This window comes from Lepidochelys kempii, chromosome 17 (genome assembly GCF_965140285.1).
Source record: "Lepidochelys kempii isolate rLepKem1 chromosome 17, rLepKem1.hap1, whole genome shotgun sequence".
In the NCBI taxonomy this organism is placed as follows: Eukaryota; Metazoa; Chordata; order Testudines; family Cheloniidae; genus Lepidochelys; species Lepidochelys kempii.
Window position 1 is genome coordinate 12,825,821 of NC_136396.1, and position 18,242 is coordinate 12,844,062.

General features: G+C 38.7%; 1 protein-coding gene across 2 annotated transcripts in view; it reads right to left on the minus strand.

The window, feature by feature from the left end:
- Positions 1 to 18,242, minus strand: part of TPST1 (tyrosylprotein sulfotransferase 1) — a 60,954-nt gene that overhangs the window by 12,964 nt on the left and 29,748 nt on the right. For both annotated transcript variants that reach the window (XR_012155480.2, XM_073315996.1), the window contains exon 3: positions 16,269 to 16,467. Coding sequence is in view for 1 of the 2 variants with exons in the window: in XM_073315996.1 (XP_073172097.1) it covers positions 16,269 to 16,467 (199 nt within the window). In the remaining variant the exon portion in view is untranslated. The remainder of the gene's footprint in view (positions 1 to 16,268; positions 16,468 to 18,242) is intronic.

Here is an 18,242-nt window from a genome sequence, read left to right on the forward strand (position 1 = left end):
CAAATATGACTGCAACATTAAACAATATGATTCATTTTGAATGGCCTAAGCACGCTGGAAGCTTTCACTACTCTATTTATATAACTAGACTGGTTAAACACATGCAAGGACCCAGACATTATTAAAAATATAATCAGGGAGCAAGGAATCATCTATATATGTTGCAAAACCTTAAAAGTTGTTATCTCAAAAGAAGTGGAGAAAGATAGAAGAACAATGGTGATCCACGATAGACACAGCTCTCATTCACATTCTTGAAGCCATTCCCACAATAACCATAGCTTCCCACAATAACGTTAATGAAAGCTTCATTGGTCAAAAATTCAGTGTGTGGTCAATGAGATCCCAAATGTATTGTAAAGTTCAGCAGACTACTTCAGATTTTTATCTTTTAGTTAAGCTGTTAAAATGAAGCTCATCTCTCCAGACAGCAGCTAAGAAGGTGATGCATCAACAATGTTGACACATTAATACTACGAACAATTTATTCACCTATCCACAACATGAAATCATTTTGGCTAATTTCATATCCATGAAAGAAACTGAACTCCCCCAGAAGCATTAGGCTATGAAGTCCCATATTAACGTGAATTTTTAGTAGAAGAAAACATAGCTCATGAAAACAATACAGAGATTTGTTACATCAATCAAAATTAGCAACAAAGAGGAAAAGACTAATAGCCAAAATGATCAGCTCAGTTATTTCTAAAATGCCCAAATACTAATTAACTCAGTGTACTGAGTTCATGTGAGGTACTAAATATTCCAACCTGCAAGTTAAAAAGTCGATATAGTCCAAGCACCACTATGTTACTCAATATTTGTTTAATGAAAAGGAGCCCATCGAAACAGGATTAATAATAGTGTTGGGTCAGGATTTTAATGCAGATATAATTCTCTCCCTGTTATATTTTGCAATGTTCTATTTGGTCAGTTCAGTGTACAATGTTAAAAACTTGACAAAATAAAATTCTCATGCACAGAGATACAGCAGCAGGTTCCTGGAAGACAGCTGTGCAGTTATTCACATACTACCAAAGATAAATCCATCTCAGATAGTATTTTAATATTATGGCAGAATCAAAGGTGCAACAAAGCCTCTAGTCACACAGCATTATCAATTTTCCATAAGCATAATTGGGTACAGCAGATCAGATTACTGCAGATAAGAGTGATATTGTAATTTGCTACATACTTCATTTTTGTTATGTAGATACTGAAGAAAAACTACTTTTGGTTCAGACAGACATTTTAAAGATTCATAACCTAGGGGATTCTTTGCTCCCATCTGTCATGAACAGTCAGTTTCCGATCATGTGAATTCTTATCCACAAAACAGATAATCTAAACCAAAATGCCCATGTGATGTTACACAAAAAGCACCAATATTCCAACATAGTCCAAAATATGATGCAAGAGGAGATTTGGAGTTTTTAAAGATTAGGAATTTGGGAGGGTTTTTATATATTAAGCTCTTTCATATTAATACATACACTCTACACGCCAGACAGCCAATAAAACAGGATGAATCCTGTATTTCAACACTTGAAGCGGTAGTGCCGAAAAGGAACTAGAGCTGCAAGATTTAAACAACACTTGTAAGTATTAATTTTTAAAAAGTTAGTTTATGCAGAACCTGTTGCCCTGAACAAAGTTACCTTCTTAAGTCAGGAAGCTTATCTAGATATCATTTTCTCTCCCCCTAGAGGTTTGGTTAAAGACCTTAAAACTATCTATTATAAACTTGTTCAATTTTCTCATCCAAATGGCCCCTCACCTCCTCTAACCCCTCCCACGGAGATGGCAGAAAACATTCAATCCTCACAGAACAGGAGAATTGCATGAACAGTATTCTACTTAAACAGTGTGCAAAATATAAAAGTACACACTGGCTACTGGGTGGGTTTTACAACAGTATATTTGAATTTCACATAAAACTTGGCAATTTTTTTAAAATAGCCAGATGTAAGCTCATATTTGGAAACAGGATGGAGCTCTAACATTAACAGTTTCCTTGTAAAGTTCTTTAAAAGATTTATTGAAAAAAACTTGAAAGGAAAAAATTAGATATTCCTTTCTGAGGTAGCTGAGCAGTCAGTTAACTACTCATCATGGTAAGGAGAGGTAGGGGCTAAGCTTTTCTAGAAGCATCGAATTTATGCACCAATTTTTCTTAGATATAAAAATGGTTGAGATTCTCCATTCCATCCTAGCAGACGCTAACAGGGCCAGATGACATTCACCCAACACAGGTATAGGATTGTGCAGCCAAAGTTAGCCCTGCTCTGGCCCCTGCAAGCCCCAATATAGGGCCATTCTGGCTTGTGCAGCAAACCAGATGCAGACCTGAGGAAGATGCCATAACTTAGAATGGCTGCCAAGATGCTAAGTTACATCCGGTGCCATTTTGGCTCCAGAGAAGCCCAGAAAATTCAGAGGGCTTTAAACAATCTTTGCCTGTCACTCTCAGCTGCACCTCTGGTACTGCACCTCCAGACGGTTCTACAAGAGTCTTGGCCAGAATGTGCAACATATAGCATCTGGGTTTGGCCCACCTTTCTTCTTTATAATTTCTCTGCTTCTTACATGTCAGCATACTGCACCATCAGTAGTTTTTAAGAAAGCGGGAGTGAGCTGTAGTTGTAGCGAAATAATTTATTTAATAATTTGCATAATTTTTATAAAAATATTATTTCCCTTATTCTTCATCCATACCTATTCATAAGTTAGGCAGATGGGAAAAAGCAGGTTAAGCATACGTAAAGCAAACAAAGGGCTAAAGCTTTGACTGAAACACATGAATCAAGGAAAGACTGACATCTTGGTTTTTTGAAATGGAGTGGGGATGAAAAACCTTTTATACCATGAATTATGTCAAGTCAAAAAAAAATCCACACTTTTGGGTGTGCACGTCTTTGGCAGTGAAAAAGACAAATCTAACCCATACTATAAACAGCTGTATATATTCTATCAACAGCACACCAAAGCAAAAGTTATTCTGGCACAAGGTAAAAGAAAATTAGGAACAGCTACTGCTGCATAGACATGAATTACTGTTGAGAAGACCACCTGCTTCAACGATCAGTAGTTTGATTTATAATACTTATTATTAGGGCTCCGTGTTTGTTACAGAGGTCGCAGAAGTCATGGATTCCATGACTTTCCATGACCTCTGAGACTTCTGCAGAGGCCAGTGTGGCTGACCCCAGGCTGCCCAAGCTGGAGCAGCTCTGCAGCCAACTGCTCGGGCGGCCCCACAGCCAGCCACACTAGCTGCTGCTGGAGCAGCTCCAGGGCCAACTGCACCAGTGCGGCTGGCCCTGGGGACTGCCTGAGCAATGGTCCCAGGGGCAGCCACTGTCGGCAGCCCCTGGGGTGGCCAAAGCAGCTGTTGTCAGCAGCCCCCAGCACTTTATGCTACGGGGCCTTCCGCCTGAGTACCCCTCCCAGCAGCGACCCTCCTGGGGCGCCTCCCCATCAATGACCTCCACCCCCCACCCTTGCCCAAGGTTTAGTCAGAGGTATTTATAGTATAAGTGAATTTTTATTGCCTGTGACCTGTCCATGACTTTTACTAAAAGTACCCATGACTAAATCGTAGCCTTACTTATTATGCACGGAAATCAGAGCTCACTATTCTTAAGTAGAACAAGAGACAGCAGCGTAGGGACCGTTTTTTAGGTGAGTGCATTTACTCTGAGTTGTACACATGCCACATTGAGCAACAATTCACTAGAAACCCTTTTCACAAGCAGATCAGAAACCAATGTTTGGTAGCTACCCTTTCTCTCGCAGACTTAGAGAAAGCAGAAGTTCTCACTGATTAATGAGCAATAAATAATGAGCCATCTATCACCTGTCGGGGGATAGAAAGGAATTTTTCTTGATGGACCAACTTGCCAGATGCTGGAGGGAAGGGGGTGTGTCTTTCTTTCAGCTTCATGGAGACACAGTTGGGTTGTAAGCATGAAGACTTGAAATAGTGGTAAGAACTTGTATGAAGAGTAAGGCTATCTTGCACCTGCCATGGGAGCATAGGTTTGATAACTAAGATTTCAGAGTAGCAGCCGTGTTAGTCTGTATTCGCAAAAAGAAAAGGAGGACTTGTGGCACCTTAGAGACTAACCGATTTATTAGAGCATAAGCTTTCGTGAGCTACAGCTCACGAAAGCTTATGCTCTAATAAATCGGTTAGTCTCTAAGGTGCCACAAGTCCTCCTTTTCTTTTTATAACTAAGATTGTCACTGTGTTTGAATCTCTTTTTCTTTTCAGTATCCCTCTTTTCTTTTCCTCTGCAACCACAGAGAAGCACCCAGCACAAGCAGGTATGTGGTCCACAGTAATACTTTCCAAGGTTCATTAGCAAAAATGTGAAATAAAAGTGCCCACTCTTCATAAGTTTCACTCTGACCCTATTGTGATGCTATATGGAAATAAGTCATTCAGCTATGGGGTTGGCTGGGTGGATGAATGTGTGCACACAAACGCACACGATACAAGAAAGCACAGAATGTGATAGAACCCGTGGCAGATTTAATAAATATTATACCACTAACAGGTTTCAGAGTAACAGCCGTGTTAGTCTGTATTCGCAAAAAGAAAAGGAGTACTTGTGGCACCTTAGAGACTAACCAATTTATTTGAGCATAAGCTTTCGTGAGCTACAGCTCACTTCATGGGATGCATACCGTGGAAACTGCAGCAGACTTTATATATACACAGAGAATATGAAACAATACCTCCTCCCACCCCGCTGTCCTGCTGGTAATAACTTATCTAAAGTGATCATCAGGTGGGCCATTTCCAGCACAAATCCAGGTTTTCTCACCCTCTAACAGGGTTTTCTAACAGGTTTTCTCATACCACTAACAGGGATTTAAAACAAAGATGTGGCCAAATGTCTGTATGTTGCAGTAGGTATTAGGGCAAGTAGCAATAAATGAAGGCATTCAAACTTAGTTCTCTTACCTATTTATAACCTAACACTAGTGCTCTAGCTATTACTTTTGGGTATTTGCCCTTTCCATTATCTTAGGGACAGGTCCTAAGACCTCCTTTCACCAACTCTCCAGACACTGTCAACTTCCCCTGCTGGCAAGCCAACAGCTCTACCAACAGGTTTGCAGCAGACAATCTGAGAGCGATAGAAAATAAACAAGACTAGAGAGTAACATGGTCTTATTTTTATCCATCAGCTAAATTAGACATAGAAAAGAGTGCTAGAAAAAACATCTCTCCTTGCCATTTAATTTGAGACAGCTATAAATACAAAACCTGAAAAGTGCAACTCTGTCCCGAGTAGTGGATCCCGCTTTCAAAAAGTTAAAATGATAGGCAAGGAACTAATTTCACCTGTTCTCATCATAGGATCCACTACTCTGCTTAGAATGGGAAGGAAGTATGTTCTGAAGTAAAACATACCACTTACTTTGTCAATGTAAAACTGTGGAAATTATGTTCTACAGTTGTGATGAGAAAAAGATTGTTTACTTTATGCTGTCAGCCGAGTCTAAATCACGTTAGATTTCAGTCCTCTTCTGCAGTTTATGAATTTTCGGGAGACGACCAAAATGATGTACTTAAACGCAATGTTGTGTACAATAGAATTGTGACGCCATCATAACTCAATTCGCCTCATATAACCTCCCTCCCCCGCTCAGCCACCTTTCTATTGGCTGGGGTGGGTGATTGGGACAGCGAATTAAATATGTAGGGAACAAGGAGGGAGCCAAACTCTCAGACTTTTCAAAAGCCTCTTCCTTCTGGTAGCTGCTCAGCCCGCTCTCATCTTAGTTGTACTATTGGAGCTGTGTTTAGGACACTGCAGATGTGATTTATCAGCTCTTTTGGGATCAGGAAGGAATTTTTCCTGTTGGACAAATTTGACAGTTCTGGTGGGTTTTTTCACCTTCCCTTCAGCTTCATGGAGGCACAGCTGGGCTGTAGGCATTAAGACTTTAAATTTTAATATTAGGAAAGGTAAGACTGCTTAGTTTGTCGCAATTTGTGGTAGTGTCCAGTGCAGATAAGCTAGAAGGGTCAGCTCCCAAGGTAAATGAGACCTGGGATTTAGCTGATGAGACTTAGAAGAAGGGGAAACCTGAAGTCTTTGTGGATTGAGCTGCCCTCACCCCTTGGTAACCTCTGCCCACGCACCTTCCTTTACACAAGGGGAGGCAGACAGGGTTCAGAAACAAACTAAGTTCTAGAGACTGGTCTAGGCAGGTCTACCCCCAGCTATTGGTAATATGGTGGGAGCCGTGTAATTCCACAATGGAACCAGTTAAATGCCTGGTGTGTGAGAGCGGGATATGGGCACATAGTGACATTCCCCACTAGTAATAAAGTTGTAGCCTGCCTCCTAAATCCATCCTGTGTGTCTGTGGTTCATTCACCTGTGTGTCTTGATCAAGACCCTGTATAATGGCAATCTACTAAGCAAGGAGATTTGGGAATCTCCTTCAAATGCCAGTCAAAACCACTTCTTCAGTCATGTGGGGTCATTAGAGAAGGGTGTCATGTTTTACTTTAAATGGAATCATTTCATTTTCTTAAATTAAATCTGTTACTATGCAATATTTTAACTGTGTGATCACTGTCACTGTTAAGATTTCCAAGAAACTAATATTCAGCAGAATATTAAAGAAGTTAAGAAGAGAATTGGCACCTGATATTTCTGAAACTTTCAGAAATATACTGAGTCTTCCACTTTGAGATGGATTGTTTTCTGGATAAACATCTCCATAATAAAATCCACAAACTGGGGCTGTACCTGCAGCAATTTCAGAAAACAACTGTTCCAATACAAAACAGCAGGGCAGCAATTTACATGTAAAAGAAAATTGATTTTGTTTAATTTTATTTTATAAACTTCTGCAAATTCCATTGTAGAATTTGTCTTGTAAAGCATACCTATAACAAAGCCTTTTCACCTTTTTAAAAATCAGGTGTTTACAAACATTTAAAGAAACTATTTTAGAAAAGCAAAAAATCACACTGCTGACTCCAAGTAGGAACTAGAGAGCAAACTCATTTAATATAGGTCACTAAACAGTCACCAGATGGCAACTTATAGTAATTAACAAACTTATACTCCAGTGGTGAATAGCTCAATATTCCTATTATTAATCAGTGTTAATTTTTTTCAAACCATACAGATATTTCTGTAGAAAAATGAGAGCATGGAGGCAGTGGAGTATCCTATATCTAAAAAGCTCAAAGAAAATTAACACACACACACACACAGACTATAAAGACTCTACCAAAGGAGTCACAGGGGAGATTTGTGGGTTCTCTTCAAGGAAACCCTTCTCTCATGGGTGACCACTTATAATACAAGAACCAAGATGGAATTTTTTTTTTCCAATTTAAAAGTTAGAGCAAAGAACACAAGCCAAAATACACACTGCAAAACGCTTCTGTGGTCACCAACACCATCCATTCGCAGCTTAGCTATAGCACTATTATGGCCTTCATTCTGGTCTGTTCCACAGCTACATCTCATTGCTGCATACCTTACACAAATATACACTACATCTTATACAAGATAGAGAGCTGCTCAACCACACTGGTGTCATATGCACTATTTATAATGCTTTCAGATCACTATTGCAGAACATATGTCCTTTTTAAAAAAAAAAAAAAAGGACAAACACATGATCTCTAATATAGTGTATCTCAGTTGATAACATTAGCATAACACTGAGGAAATGTCTTCAAGATCCAAGCTGCAGATAAGCTGTGTCTTTGAAACAGAAGGGTTGATAAGACTCAATTTCTTTCTCCAGCTATTATGACTAGTCAACAGAATTTTCTGTGACATGACAGAGAAAAATATAGTTTGCAGAAGTTATTATAAGAAGGCCCACCAGTAAGTAGTCAGGCAGAACCCCCACGCTTTTTCCTCTAACACATGTAAGTTTTCTTCTCACAATCTCTTTATGGTGAACATCAGAACCTTTAGGAATTGTCAAAAGAAATGACTGGAATATGTAACACTGTGTCCACAAATTAATTCAGTGTGGAGTGTGTGCCAAAGAAAAACTAGAGTAATATGTTACAGATGTGAGAGGAAACTGCACAGCCAGTCATAATACAAGAATAAGCCAATTTCAATTGGGCATAAGTCAAAATCTAATAGTCACAAGGAATCCTCCAGTTTTTGCTATACTCTATTCAACTCAACAGATGCCTCTGTGCAAGTTCACTATTTTGACTGAGCTGCAGGCACATCAGATATTCTTAAAATATAATGAAGTGATTCTAATACCTTATATTCTTCACTTGGTAAATGGGCTACTAGTTTGTAGCATTTCAGAAAACACCAATTATTAATATTTTATGTGTACATATGAACACAATTACAAAAGATTCCTTTGTGTGTGAGGATACTGAATCTGTTTATCTCTTATATTTCTAGAAAAAGCCACTGTAAGGTTAACTATTAACACACCAAACTTGAGTCACTGTGAGGCGATCCTTAAAGTAAAGTGGATGAGCACAACAAGAATATCAAAAGATTTGCTTATATTATAAAAAAAAACACTAATAAAGCGCAAAATTCTGCGTAAATGCCCAGAAGGCATTTGAAGTGTTGAAGTCAGTAGGTGCCATGTATGCATCAAGGGACAGAAGTATTTTTATTTATTTGTCCCTCTGCATGCACTGATCTATATCCAGCACTATTCAGACTCTAGTGACACACATCTTCCACCTCCGTACCCAATGCCCTGCATAAGAATGGATATCTTGCATGCATCCACACAGTACAGTACAAGCATGCAAGGCCCAACATGAAATTAATGAAGCAATTAGTCCACAATGAAAAACAGTTGCTTGCAAGACCAATAATTTATTATTACCAGAAATATCTTAAAATAAAGCTATTTTAAGGGAAGCTCATAACTTGTGAAATGTTATTCAAATGAGCTGTACGTTGCCAGGAATGGCAAATTATAATTCACTGAAAAACTGCTATGGAAGGTTTTTGCTTCTCCAAACGCAACTTTTAAAAAAACCAAAACTTCTAAGATTTGTAAAAGTTAAATTACTCTTATTTCTTCCCTGTAGATGTGATGTGTTTGTAGTCTTGTCCGTCCTAGTAAATGCTCCTTCACAGAACTTTTTTTTCTTAGCATGTGCTAATAATAATCTATTTCTTTCAACTGATGTAGGTCAGAGAAGGGCATCCCAAATTACTGAAAGGCTGATAATCATCCTCAATTTTTATATCTTCTTCATTTCCAAACTCCTTATACAAATATGAATCATTCACATCCAGCTCAGCAACACCTACAACTGAATCCTCTGTCTTCACCATATCTCTTCACTTGCTGGGAATGTTAACATCCATTTCCTATGTCGCTCTTTGGATGCTTTCCCAACAACTGGAATAGATTGCCATTGAGGTTACGCTGCCAGATACTGTACACAGGACAAAGTTCTTGCTGTTGAAATGAAACTTTTCTCGGGTTTCTCTTAACCTTAACTTGTGAATAAATAACTTTTCACAAGTTATAATCTGTTCTATTCAGCCATATGGACAAATGGGTTTTAGATATTAAAAGGCGAGTGGGCATTACTATTCATGAAGACAAAAGCCCTCAGAGTCACCAATGCAAAAATCCTAATCAAACAGAAGAAGTCACTGGGGCAGCAAAGCCACCCTCTTCTAACAATGTAAATTATCACAAGCATGAAGTAGAGAGGTAATTATTCTTATTACAAGCAGCTGTAATTATTTTTAACCAGGTACCTCCAGAGATAAGCAGTACTACTTAATTTAACTACTTACATTCCAACAGAATCAAAATCAGGCGGCAAACTTAAAATCCCAGTGTTTGGGTTAATCAACTTCAGATTCTGTGGCATCTTTTGTTTATTCTTCAAAAAGACAGCAAAGCATATGATAACCTGACATTTCAGTCATCCTGGGACTTTTTCCAGAGATTGCTTTTTAAATCCACCCCAAGTAATTTACATAGGATATCTGTAGCACTCTACTCCTGCCAAACCAGGGGCAAAAGACTCAGTTCAAAACTCAAATTTGGCAACCAGGCCAGCCAGCTTTAAAGATTACAGTCCTTAAAGTTAGTGAACTAGTTTTAAGTCTGGTTACTTACACAAAGGAAATAAGCTAAAGCTTGAAAGTTAAACCCCATGCATGACAGAAGAGAAAAAAAAATGAGCTGCCAAATTACAGTAAAGGCTTTTTTTAAAAAAAAAATCTAATCTTGAAGCAATTGTGAACAAAATTGATTTACAAACTATAATAATGTCACAAAGTATCAGTACTTGATAGACTTTTCTTAAGTGATAAAGATAAAGAAAGTCTATTTACTTAAAACGGAGCACCAGCCTTCCAAATAATTGCTTTTTACTGAAGGGGGGTGCCTTTCACACCTAAATCACTAAGCCCTTGTCTAAATAAGACACAGAGTTGGGTTAACACCATTCTACTCATGAATTTCTTGGCTAACTTAGCCAAGTCTTAAAAGTAATTTACACAGGCCACACTGCATACTATTTCTAACAACAAACAGTATTTCATGTTAATTTCATACCAAACAACAGAATAAGTTGTGTATATTAAGATATTTAGAGTATGTTTATGGAATATTTTCTAGATCACCAAATATTACACAATTTTATTGCTATTTATGATTTATTCTTGAGAAAGCTATGGAAAGCTTCTGAAGAAATTTTCCTTCAATATAATATTACTGAAACCATTACCATCTAATGTATGTATAAGTTCAAAAATACCACTTATTCAGATATGTAAATGGCCAGGTTTATGGACTATGCCTCACTTATTTTATAAAGGAAAAAGGTTCTTCCTATTAGTTCAGAGACTGTACAAACAATCCTAACTGACTACCTAAATATTTACATGTAAATGCCTTTTCATCTTTAACAAAATACATTGTTTCACAAATTTTCACAGTAGTCAAACGTCTTCCTGCTTTCTACTAAGCTCCGAATTTGAGGAATATAGTCTTCTGACCTGCAATTCTGTAACTGGCTTACTTTTATGCCATTTTTACATTATATAGATATGCACACACAGATACATATACATGCACGTATACATACATTCTATAGGTGGAACAGATATCAGTATTCTAATATATAAGTTACACTTTGCAGTATAAATTGCTTAAAAATAAAGTGCCGAGCCTTAGTGAAACCATGAGGCAGGCCAGAAAGGCAAAGAAGGAAACGTGAGATAGCAAATATATATGACAGAGCATGAGGGATTAGTCTTTTTAATTATACTTATTTAATTTTCTGCTAATATGCACATAAATTAAAGAGGTGGTCATTTAATTTCAGTGTTCTAGTAATATGAACAGTCCATTCTAGCTCTGCTTTTGGAATTGAACTTACTAACTACCTTATTAGGCTTCAGTTTAGGGGAGATTATTCCTTCCAATAAACATTTAAATTTAATAGGCAAATAAAACCACAACTACTACTCAGCACTGTACTCCTGGTGGAGTGAATAACTATGTTTATGGGAAGTTCTTGATTTGTTGCCTTATAAGTAGGACCCTGCCAAATTCACGGTCCATTTTGGTCAATTTCATGGTCATAGGATTTTAAAAATCATAATTTTCACGATTTCAGCTATTTAAATCTGAAATTTCACAGTGTTGGAATTGTACGGGTCCTGACCCAAAAAGGAATTGTGGAGGGGTTGCAAGGTTATTGTGGGGGGAGGAGATGCGGGGGCAGGCACAGTACAGCTACCCTTACTTCTGCACTGCTGCTGGTGGCACTGCCTTCAAAGCTGGGCAGCTGGAGAGTGGCTACTGCTGGCCAGGAGCCCAACTCTGAAGGCAGAGCCACCGCGAGCAGCAGCTCAGAAGTAAGGATGACACGGTATGGTATTGCCACCCTTACTTCTGCACTGCTGCCTGCAGAGCTGGGCCCCTCAGTCAGCAGCCACCACTTTCCAGCCACCCAGCTCTGAAGGCAGCAGTGCAAAAGTAAGGATGGCATGGTATGGTATGGCATTGCCACCCTTACTTCTGCACTGCTACTGGCAGGGCACCACCTTCAGAGCTGGGCACCCGGCGAACAGCCGCTGCTCCCTGGCCACCCAGCTCTGAAGGCAGCATAGAAGTAAGGGTGGTAATACCGTGACTCCCCCCTCCCCAAAATAACCTTGCAACCCCCTGCAACTCCCTTTTGGGTCAGGACCCCCTATTTGAAAAACACTTCTCTCCCTATGAAATCTGTATAGTACAGGGTAAAAACACACAAAAGACCACATTTCACAGGGGGAGACCACATTTCACAGTTCGTGATGCGTTTTTCATGGCCGTGAATTTGGTAGGGCCCTACTTATAAGCCTGAAGGCAGAAAGTAGTGCTTCAGTATCCAAATCCTCTAGGTTCCCTGTGTAGTACCGACAGAGCATCAGATTTCTTCCACAGTTTAGTTCTATGCAAGTAGAATGTTTACTGTCCTTACCAGACCGAGAGTACATAGTTTTTTTCAAAATGAAAGGGGGATCTTGACAAAAAGAGGACAAGGTATTTTCTCCCAAGAGAAATTCTGTGTTAGCAGAGTCCACTGCACACCTCAGAACTGCTGTAACTGGGAAAGTTTAAATTTAATACTGTTTTATGGAAATGGCCACAAAGGTTATTAATCCTCTCAGTCAACATGATGGATAAAAATGGGCAAACTTCAGAGTCAGAAAATACAATTTTAGTAGAAGTTAGAAATACTACATTGTTTTTCTAGGCAATGAGAGAGTGTGAAGGAGTTTCTTGAATGTGGTGCATCTTCCAAAAAATGGAAAGTCTATAGAAGCAGCAGGTAAAAAGCGGTTAACTCATGAGCGATTAACTCAAAAAAATGAATTGAGATTAAAAAAATTAATCGCAATTAATCGCAGTTTTAATTGCGCTGCTAAACAATAGAATACTAATTGAAATTTATTAAATATGTTGGATGTTTTTCCTATATTTTCGTATATATTGTATTGAGTGTTATAATTGAAATCAAAGTGTATATTTTTATTACAAATATTTGCACTGTAAAAATGATAAACAAAAGAAATAGTATTTTTCAATTCATCTCATACAATACTGTAGTGCAATCTCTTTGTTGTGAAACTGCAACTTACCAATGTAGATTTTTTTTTGGTTACAAAACTGCACTCAACAGCAAAAGAATGTAAAATTTCAGAGCCTACAAGTCCACTCAGTCCTTGTATGTGTATGGTGAAATCAAAGTTTACAGTCGTTTACTGATAGAAAGCTAATCCTTCCAAGCCTAAACAACAGTTTCAGCTATTCTATAGTTCATTATGAATCCACAATGTCCCAGGAACACGTAGGGTCAGAGGGCATGGCAAATTGTCACCACATAGGATTGTACCTTCATCAGTAGGTCATACAGCTAGTAGTAGACCTGGAAGCCCACATCTCAGGCTGGCTACTGGGATGACCAACAACTTTTATGATCAATGGAGGAGCACGAGATAAGTCAAATGGTACTGTGTGGAACTGAGAAGTGATTCCCAATTGTGAAGTGTGGGAAATGTTGGTGGCATGGAATTCCTGGCACATGAAGATAAGCCTTCTTGAGATTTGTGAAGCATAAGACAGCTTGAGTGACGGAGAGTAGGAGGAGAGTCTGTTGCTTGGTTCAACGTCTCCATTCTGAAGTACGTTTTGCATACTGAGAGATGGAGGATGGAATGGATAAAACCTTATGTTCTTTTCATCACCGTGAAGAATCAAGAACAGAAATCAGTGTCTGTCTTTTGAGGACATTGGGAATATTGCTTCAAGAGAAAGAAAACTTTGCTACAGTCTAGAAAGCTTCATTTTTTTAAACAGACAAAGAGACAGCAGGGAATAGCTCTTGAAATTCCTTCTTTAAAAGTCTTGAGAGCAGGCTCATTCATAGTGGTACTGACTCAGACAGACAAAAATTCTTGAGCCTACCTATAAGGGGAAATAGTACAGCTGAGCTACAAGAGCTCCACTATCTTGCAAAAAAAATAAAATAAAATAAAAAATCCTTCATTGGGAGTGTTTCTACGGTTAGTTTTGGTGAAGATTTTCCTGGCTCAGGTGGATCAAAAGGATTGGGCAAGACTGGAAATTCTATTCAGGTTTGAGGAGTCCTTTAGGGCCATTGCTAGGGACTTGCCAAAAAAGTTTCAGTCCAAAGGGTTCCAGAACCAAGTTCTCTGGAAGCAAATACCTGTTTTGTGGTGGGGGTTGGCAGATGAGAGACTGGATTGCTGGTTTGGCTATCTTGAAAACGGAATTAACTAATCCAGCCAAGTGCTCCACATCTTCATTAGCAAATAGGTAACTCAAATCATCTCATTTGGAGCACTTAAGTGTGAGAAGAAGCTAGAGTACTGGGGCAAATACCTGCTAAATCTAGGATAAACTCTTTTATGAAAAGAACAGTTTCCTTTTTAGAGGCTGGCATTTATGGACCTTAGTTTGACCATCTGAAAAAGGTGATCCTAAAATGGTGCTTAGAGCAAGAAGGAGAGAAGGAAACTATTCAAGGAAGTAGGGAGGTATCGGAGACCAAGGATCTCTGAATAATTTGAATTTGTGGGAAGGCAAGAGAGGACAGAAGGAGGCAGGTTAAAGGTCTCTGAGTGAAGGCAACATCCGAAGACACATAAGTGAATGTAGGGACACGCACATCAGGCTAAACAAAGCACATAGGATCAGTTTTAACCGTAGCAACAGAAGCCAACCATCATGCCAGTTTCGGGGGCCTGCCCACGTCTTCTCCAACTGTCAACCTGAGTTTCCTGTTTGCCATGTTACTGGAACAGGAGGAGCAGAGGAGCAGGGAATATGGCCAACAGACAAGTATCTGCTGAAGAGAAGAATCCCAAGTGATGATGTAGAAGATGAGTTGAAATTACATGAGGAAACCAAACACAGGAATCAAAGTTATAAAGAGGACTGAGATCAATTGTTCTCCACATGCACTGAAATAGAACAAGAAGTAATGGGCTTAATCTGCAGCAAGAGAGATTTAGGAGAGCTATTAGGAAAAAACCTATCTATAAGTAAGCTTTGGAAGAAGCTTTCAAGGAAGGTTGTGGAATCCCATCATTGGAGGATTTTAAGAACAGGTTGGATGAACACCCTTCAGGAATGGTCTAGGTTTACTTGGTCCTGCCTCAGTGCCGTGACCTGGACTTGATGACCTCTTGAGGTCCTTTCCAGACCTACATTTCTATGATTCTATGAGTCCCTTAATGTTGTAAACAGGACCCTACTCAACCAGTGAATCAACTGGGAATCTACTGTTACATTAGGGAAGTCCAAAGCCTTTCTTCAAGTGTTTCCCCAAAGCCCCACCCCTTGCCAGTCAGATCAAACTGGAGCGAGAGGGAAAAGTTGGCTAATAGTCCTAAGGAAAAATGGCCCTCAGAGAGAGAGCCTAAGGAAATCTCTGCCACTGAGCTTGGAGAGTCTTGGGAGCATCTTCATTTTACACTTCATCACACAAAACTATAAAGTGCCAACAGGAGAAAGGAAAAAAGAAACTTTTTTCCTGCTTCTGAGATTTGGAAAATGCAAAAGAAAAGATACAAAGCAATTCCAAGCTTGACACAGCAATAGATTCACCATAGTACAGAAACAAATGGTTAATGAAAAACAAGAGTTTTAAAAAAATCTCTGTAGTTTGATCTTTAAAGAGGAGCTAGAAATATTTATATCAATGAATATTTGTATCTGAGAAACCTAAAACAGGAGTATTTCATTCTCCTGCTATGCAGATGAGTCACGGAGGAGCTCAGGAAGGATTTTCCTTCTTCCCTTAAGTATACTCAGTTAGCTAGTGCATCATGGGATGTGGGAGAGTGATTCACTTTCTCTAAAACCATTGGGAGGCAGAAGTAATGGTCTGATCTGCAATGGTAAATCTCATAGTCTTATACGCTTTCCTATAATACTCAACATTGAAGCTCTTTAACAACTCCATGCATGCCAGTATGTTGGAGGCAGCAATGAAGGGAGTCATTTTCAAAGGCATAATGGGCTATTAGGCACCCAAATCGTATTGAAAGTCAATGGGAGTTGGAGGCCTAACTGTTCATAGTGCCTATGAAAATCTCCTCCAAAAGCTCTTTAAAAAGTTGCAGTTAGGAAAGCAATAAATTACTGTTTTATAGTCCACATTAAAACAAAATCTCCTCAACATTTCTTTCATAACGGAAGATACACTTTTAGCCAACTAGATTTCATATACAAAAATACATTACCCTTCGTGTGTTTTCAAGAACTTTTTGATCTGGCTTTCCATAATTTGGTGGATTGGCATATGGGTCGTAGCCAAGTTTTGCTAACATCGGCGCTATCACTGGCATGTCTTGTAGAACATCTGAAGGTATTTTTCCAACCCATTTGGACAAAGCTTCCACATTGACTGGTTTGATTACTTGATCTGTAGATCTTTCAACTCTGCAAAAAGAAAAAGAAGTAGCTACTATTTTTCACTCAACCACTGTTTACTGTGTAATTGGCATTGAGATCTTTAGGTCTTTTCATAATTGCATGTTTACATAAAGCTGTTAGGAGATAAGACATTGGTCCATACATACACAGGGACAGCAAGAAAACAGGGAAAAATCAGGGTTTGTTGTTTATCATTTCTCCTGGACTATAAGTAGGACTCAGAAGGATTTTTTTAAAATCCTGTGTTACCCACTCTTTTCTATGGTCACTTCTTCCTTGGATAAGATCATGTACAACTCAGCTTTTTATTATGGGTTTAGGAAAATTGACACACTATGTGCTAATAAAATGTTGACTCCCAGCTATTTAATATATGGTCCACAGCACAGACTGAATAGTTCTAGACTCTACCATGAAGTAAAATACTTTGATTCATTTTTCCAAACTTTCTTCCTAATTAGAAAAGTACACAGCTCCTTAGATGTTAGTATTCATCTTTTTTCTGTGAAAACAGATTAAAATCAAAACCTTTCCACAAAAAGTCCCTCGGGGGATATTTAACTCCTGTACCATAAGTAACACCACGTGGTATGTCATCATACAACTGCAATTCCAACTGAATAGCTAAACATGTAGGGGAACTATTGCTAAATACATAGCTGTCATGTCTGCCTACAGTCAATGCACTACCTGTACCTAACTTACTGATGGAAAGCATTTTAAGCACAAAAGGCTCTACCTAGGCTCTAATACCTAGCTCTTGTTACAGAAGTTTTCTTCAGTAGATCTCAAAGCACTTTACAAAGACAGTAATTATCATTCCCCCCACTTTACAGGTAGGGAAACTGAGGCACAAAGAGGCAAAGGGATTTGCCCATGATCATCGCATAGGCCATAAAACCAAGTTCTAGTCTACATTTAAAAACCAAAACACAAGAACACTAGCCAAACTCTTGCTTTATTAAAAAGACTCCTCTCTACTAGAACAAACAGGAAACAATGCAAGTTAATGAAGCATGGAGATTCCAGGTAAGACTCAGCAATTGGTAACTGACTCAGAATTAAGACAGCAGATATCTCTTGAGAAAAATAAAGGGAAATTTGATCGAATAGTCCCTGTAGCTTCAAGATAGGGAGCCAAAGTGCCATAACTTCATTGACTTAAGTCACTTTACAACAATAATGAGCGTATCTAATTAATCTGATAATTGTGAGAAGAGACTGAACAGTTTTTGCCTCATAGGTAATGATTATAATTACTGATTCATAAGCAGCTAGTTGACTTTGAGGATGTCTGGTTTGGAGAAGTATTCTATTAAAATTTCCAATTTTCTGGGGTCCAAGGTCAAAGTTTTCAAAAGCACATGCCTAAAAACGAGACCACTAATTTCATACTCAAGCAACCAAATAAGTAGTTTCATTTTCAGTGACGCTGAACACCAAGCACTCCCACAGATTACAGTGAAAACTAATGAACGTCTATTTTTTCAAGTGGAAGCTGTGAGAATCCCTTCTAGTTTTGAAGTAAGTCATCAAAAGGGATGCCAGTGAGAAACAGGTTGGTTTTGGTCCTTCTCTACTTTGCTGCAGTTTTAAATGGAGTGTACATGAGTTTCCCACTTAGGCCTGGACTACAGTATGCAGTTATTTCAGAATTAGCCGAGTTACCTCGAAATAAAACTGGTTCCGTCCACACGACCAAACCAGTTTTTTCAATTTAAAGGGCTCTTTACTACGATTTCTGTACTCCACCTCGGCAAGTGGAGTAGCACTAAAATCGA